The sequence below is a fragment of the Melospiza georgiana genome, chromosome 6 (genome assembly GCF_028018845.1).
Source record: "Melospiza georgiana isolate bMelGeo1 chromosome 6, bMelGeo1.pri, whole genome shotgun sequence".
Classification (NCBI taxonomy): domain Eukaryota; kingdom Metazoa; phylum Chordata; class Aves; order Passeriformes; family Passerellidae; genus Melospiza; species Melospiza georgiana.
Window position 1 is genome coordinate 64,238,902 of NC_080435.1, and position 6,000 is coordinate 64,244,901.

At 66.1% G+C, this 6,000-nt stretch overlaps 2 protein-coding genes across 5 annotated transcripts in view; one reads left to right on the plus strand and one right to left on the minus strand.

Annotated features, from left to right (window-relative positions):
• The window catches only part of LRFN5 (leucine rich repeat and fibronectin type III domain containing 5), a 40,353-nt gene extending 35,650 nt beyond the window's left edge, over positions 1-4,703 (minus strand). Inside the window, exon 1 of one of the 4 annotated variants that reach the window (XM_058026593.1) lies at positions 4,582-4,701. The gene's annotated coding sequence lies outside the window, so the exon portion shown is untranslated. Of the gene's footprint in view, positions 1-4,225; positions 4,271-4,569 lie in introns of those variants that run through there. The other 3 variants (XM_058026590.1, XM_058026591.1, XM_058026592.1) reach the window with 3 other exon arrangements.
• LOC131084979 (basic proline-rich protein-like) lies at positions 2,981-5,514 on the plus strand. Its single transcript, XM_058026737.1, has 3 exons — positions 2,981-2,988; positions 3,375-3,809; positions 3,915-5,514. Exons 1-3 carry the CDS (start codon positions 2,981-2,983, stop codon positions 5,512-5,514), a joined length of 2,043 nt encoding a protein of 680 aa, XP_057882720.1.
• Positions 5,515-6,000: the final 486 nt, after the last annotated feature.

A 6,000-nucleotide genomic window follows, 5' to 3' on the forward strand; every position in this document is an offset into this window, starting at 1 on the left:
GACACGAGCTCTGCAGCATTGGGAACCGGCTCAAATACTCTGAGGTCAAGTGCCACACAATTAGAGGCACCCACCAAGGCTGCCATCACTGCCTCAGTTAGCCCTGTGACAAACCACCTTCTGCATCATCCAGCCTGCTCGAAACAAACAGGACTTGTACAGCCATTTATCCCATGGAGACATGCTGCCCAGCCCAGGGCATGGTGTGCCCAGCCTGTGCCTCAGTGGCCAGGTGGGATGGGGCACAGAGCCCTCAGACACCTCAGGCAGCATTCATGGTGTGCCCAGCCTGTGCCTCAGTGGCCAGCGAGCCACGTGGCACGGGGCACATGGGCAAGGAGCCCTTGGACACCTCAGTCATCCTCACAGCAACCTGTGGCCACAGGGCAGGACACAGCTCCTGGCACCGCAGCATGCCACCACAGCACAGACCTCTGGCTCGTGGAGCCCAGAGCCCCAGCCAAGGGACCTGGGGTGGCCCAGGGACCAGCACCTGTCTTTGGCTCCAGGGGCTCAGGGCCAGGGCCCTCTTCAAGAGCCCTGCCTTCTCCTCTCCTCAGATCACCCACTCCCTGTGAATACCAACCCCCTTCCCTTCCTCTGCAGGCTCTCAGCTCTCAGAGAACCGACAGCAAGAGCTGCCACAGAAAACAAAAGGACGGCCATCACTGTTCCATGCTGGGCTGCAGGCATCAGCCAGCCAGCCATGTCTGTCCCCAGCACCCAGCCAGGCAGCCCATGGGCTATGGGGGACACAGCCAAGGTCTGCACCCTCCTCGGGAGCAGCCACAGCAGCTCCAGAGACCTGCACCCAGCACACAGACCCAGCCCTGCAGCAGGGAACAGCCTCCCAGCCTGGATCTGGGCACTGCAGAGGAATTCCATCACCTACCTTACTTCAAGATTTGTCATTCTGTTTTCAGAACGACATCTCAAACTCCAGACTACCAGAAGGTATATCTGACTAATTTGAAGCAAATGTTTCTATTTTGCTGCAAAGTGCATGCTTATTTGATACAAACTTTCTAGAAAGAATGGTTCACTCTTCAGCAACAAAACCTTATACTTTGGATAAGGTTTGGATTTGATTTCCCAGGCTTGAGCATGTCTCCAAGCACTGCTCCTGTTTGACTAAATTTCTCCCTGCTACCCAGCCACACAGACAATAAGCTTTTGTTTCCAAAGCATTTTAGGTAACTACCTCAAGAATAGTTTTTATTTAAAACAAACACACACACATAAGCCTCTCCCAGCACAAACTTCATCAGATAGTGTCAGCAAGCGTGGTTTAATAGCATGATATTGAAAAGTAATTTTACTACTAGCTAGAAAAGTCTGAAGACTGCAGAGGATATATTTAGATGCGTATAAATAGACAACACTCAGTGATGTCTGGTCCAAAGAGTACAAATCTTCCCTAATGCATGGAATACGCCTGGCCCAAAACGCTTGAGCAGCACTTACACAGCCTTTTCAGCCTGGCTCGGGTTCTGAGCCCGCTAATAGCGAGGCCATTAGAGCGGCGCTCGGCCCAGCTGCTTGTGCAGGGAATATGCAAAGATTGCTCCATAAAACCCAGCCTCACCACATCTGAAAGCACAGGCAGATCGATCAGCAGTGCAAAGCCATTAGCTCTCCAGCCTCTGAACTACCCCACGTGCCCCAGCGGAGGGACAGGCCCTCCAGGCACCTGGGCATGCTCCACCTACCCAAGGCAGGCACCCAGTGTGCCAAGGCCATCCTTCCAACGCACCCGCCTTCGCATGCCCTCCAGTCTTTCTCAGAAAATTGAGGAAGGTCTGTTTTTCCTTGCCATGCTGCTCAGCCACATCTCTTCTTGGGTTCCCCACATCCCCAGCCAGCCCCGATCCTGGGCTGGGAGGCACCTCTCAGCCTCCTCCCCCTGGCCCCACTCACACCTTCAGTGGCCAACAGGAGCCTCTCCAGACAACAGACCTGCATGAAACATTCAAACCGAGCCCCTGGGCCACCATCCCAAGCAGAGCTGCAGTGAGTGCAGCTTCTCTTGGCTGTAAGGATGACACGAGCACTCACACCACCGGCTCTCACTGGGACAGGACAATCTGGAGCCCACTTCCATATCTGCATGTCTTTGGTGGAATGGGTCAATCTCAAGTCTCCTCCTGCACCTGGAAGTGTCTGCTGAATAGAACTAGCTCAGCTTTAACTTGCACTGGCTACCTGACATATCCAGGATCAGCTTCCACTGACTGCCCTGCCATGATAAAACCAAGAACTGCTCTTTCTGAAAGCAGAAAGATGAGGTAATATGCCAGGAGATGTATCTTAGAGAGGCTTGTAACTGGAGGCCAAACTGGCAAGCTCTGGTGTTCATTATGATCCAGCCTTACGCATTTAAACACATTTATTATGCATTTAAACAAATGCATAATCCCTTGAGTACAGTATATATTTAGCAGCGTGGATTGGGAAGGTGTTGGGCACTGAGAACACTCAGTCTCTGCTACGGCTGCTTGTGCAAAACCAAAGCTGACTCCCAGACCAGCAGTGGAATTGCCAGGCCTGGCACACCTCTACCTGCCAGGACTGACTCTGGAATACCAGAGCCCACGGGCCAGCTCCGAGGGGTGGCTGTACACAGGACCAGGGTGCCCTTGGAGCCCTTGTCAGCACACACAGCCCCGAGCACCCAGCCCCAGGCAGCTGGGATGCAGCCCTGCACAGCTGGACAGACCAGAGCCAGCACACACCGTCCATCTGGGCAGCACTGCCCCATGCTCCTGGACACAGCCACGGCCAGGATCGCTGCTGCCAGGCCAGCCCAGGCCCTCCATCTGCAGAGGCACAGCTGGAGCCAAGCAGGCTTCAATTCCAGCACGGATCCACCTCGCCTCGCCAGCCCGGCTGTGCCGGCCCGAGCAGCCCTGAGCACGCAGGCTCGCCCGAGGATGCTCAGAAGGAGCGAGCTGGCACCACGTGTCACACAGGAACATGCGAAATGGAAGCGTGGGTGGGGAGCATCACCACCAGCACGACAGCGCGATGGCCAAGGGCAGGGACACCCAGCCTGTCCAGCTCCACGGCACTCAGCTAAAGGCCACACGGGGCTGGGCTTGGCTGGGGGCACCGGCTGTCCCACCCCTGGTCTGCAGGACTGCTGAGACCGAGTTCATGACCACAGCTGGAACCAACACATGCCTCTGTTCCACACACACAACATAATGAGTGCCCCGGAGATGCAACAGACTGGAAGGGAGGAAGGGAAGAGCTGCGCTCCCAGGATGCAGAGGAGCCGCAGAGCCGTTGTTCCCCGGTCCATGCTGGGAAGGACCAGCCCGGGAAGAGGCTTCCCCGGTGCACCTGGCCCAGACATGCCGGTTCCCGCACGGCAGCCGGGCTCCCCGAGCCGCCGGGGCTGATGCTCCGACACCAACATGGCTGCGAGGCTCCGCCGGCTTCTCCGCCGCTGCTCTGCCATCTCCCCAGCGGGAACCTTCCGGCGGGGAAGGGCCATTCTGTCCTACATTCCTTCTCCCGCACACGGCGGCGTTCGCCACGGAGGGGGCAGAGGGCACGGAGGAGAGGGGGGCGCACCGCATCCCGGGACGCAGGGGACCGCGGCGGCCCTGGGGACAGAGCCGCGGGGAGAGCGGGGTGCGTGCGGCGGCCAGGGGCGGTGGGACGGGGCGGGAGGACCGGGGCGGGGGAGCCGCGGGGTTCCTGCGCCCTCCGACAGAGCCCCGCGCCCCGCGAGAGCGCCCCGGGATGGCTCCGCGAACAGCGGCGCCTCCGCCCGCTCGGGCAGCGCCGCAGCGCCAGCGGTGCCGGTAACCGGGCGGCGGCGGCGGCGGCAGCGCGGCGCGGAGGGGGCGGCGGCCGCGGCACGGGCGGCCCCGCAGCATCGCAGCCTGGCAGCATCTCCGGCCCCGCAGCATCCCCAGCCCAGCCCAGCCCAGCCCAGCTCAGCGCGGGCGGCCGCCGGCGCCGTCCCGCGGGCAGCGGCGGCAGCGCGGCCAGGCCCGGCCCGGCCCGTCCGCGGGCACCCGCCCCGCCGCTCCGCGCTCCCCGCGGCCGCCGCCTTCCCGGGAAGGGCGTCGTCCCGGCGCCCCCGCCGCGCCCTGGGGTCGTCCCGACCGGGACGTTCGGCACCGGCCGGGCCGCCCCTCACCTCCCCCCGCCCCGTCCCCTGGGCCGGTACCGCGGTGCAATGCAGATGTGCCGGGAGCGACTCCCCGCGCGTTACCTGGTGCCTCCGGGGACGGGCGGCGGCCGGAGCGCGTCCCCTGCGGGTGCGGCCGCGGCCGGGCCGCGGCGGGCTGCGGGCGCTGGCGGCAGGCGGGCTGCCCGCCGCTCCGCCCCGAGCCGGCGCTCACCCCCCGCATCCTACCGCGGCTCCGCGGCGGAGCTGCCCGGGCCGGGACGGGCACGGCGGCCCGGGGACGGCCCCGCGCGGCGGCCGGGGCGGGCGGCGGCACATGCACACACGCGCGGCGGGGGCGGGAGGCGCGGGACAACCCGCCCGCATCGGCCCGCCCGCATCGCCCCGCACCGGGCAGCCCGCCCCGCTCTGCTCCCGCCGGCGCTGACCTTGTCGCGTACCTGCGCCAGGTTAATCCTCGCCAAGCGCTGCCGCTCCGCGCCCCGCTGCGGGATCCTGCGCGCCGGGCACTGCGCTGGACGGACGGACGGATGGACAGACGGACGCGGCCGAGGCGCGGGCAGCCCCGCCGCCGGGCCGGCGCCTCCCAGGTGCGGGTGCCGCTAGCGCGGGGCGGCCGGCGGCAGGGCCATGCGGCTCCGCGCCGCTCCGCGCCGGGCGCGCTCAGGCGGAGCAGCCGCGGCGGCGGGCGCTGCGGCGGGGCAGAGCGGGGAGCGCGGCGCCCGCGGCTCGGCCCTCCGCGGCGGCGGCAGCTGCGCCCATCCTCCGCGCCGCCGGCCTCCGCCCGGCCCCGGCCCCGGCCGCGGGCAGCCGCGCCGCTCGCTGCCGCATGGAGCAGCCGCCGCCTCCCCCGCGCCGCGCCGCGCCGGGGCGGGCTGGAGCAGCCGGGCCCTCCCCGCCCCGCCGCACGCACGGCTGAGCCGCAGCCGCCCGCCCGACCGCCGCCGCCGCCGCGCAGACGTGCGGCCGGGCCGCCCCCCGCCGCGCCGGGCTCGGGGCTGCGCGCCGCCGGGCGGGACCAGGCGCGGGCACCGGCGCGGAGACGGACACGCCTCCGCCTGCCCCGCCACGCCGGGGCCGGGCTGCGGCGACGGGCGCCGAGAGCGGCCGCGGCCCCCGGGGCACCCCACAGCCCTCCCGGGGCCACAGCCCTGCCCCGGATCCGGAGCGGGCGGGGGCGGCGCGGCCGCGAGCGGTGCGCGCAGTTTGAGCTGGCGATCGGTCCGGTGGATGCACCGGCGGAACCGTCCCGCGGGGTGGGAGCGCGGCCGCAGCTCCGCTCCGCTCGGCTCCACCCTCGGGGCACGCAGCTGCCCGCATCCTGCCCGTGCCCCGCCGGTCCTCGGGCACGGACTGCAAAACCGCGCTTCTAGGAAGGATGGTCCTGGCAGCAGAAGGAAACGCTGGGTCATCTGTGGGGGCAGTAAACTGGAGCGCTTTTGGGGATTGCGGCATCGTTACCTGTCTCCTGGATCTCTAACAGGGAGGAGGAGAGTGCATTTCGTGCTATGGAACACTGGCACCCTTTTCTAGTGCTCTTTTGTGGGAAAACGCCGGGGATGTTGCAGGACCCGAAGAAGAGAAGCGCTGCCGGCAGAGCCTGGAAGAGGAGCTAATTAACGAACCTCGTCAGCGGGCAGTGACCCCGCACCTGGAGGGATGTGCAGGCGCTGCCCTGCCGCTGCCGGGCAATGGCCCCGTCTGCCCCGACACCCTTCCCCTGGCACGGGAGGCATTGCCGGCTCCTCCGGGGCTGCCCCGGGACTCTGCAGCCGCCACCGCCGCCGAGGGTGCGGGAGAAAACCCACGGAATGCTCGGCAGCTCGGAGGCAGCGGGAGCAATGCTGCCGGGACACATC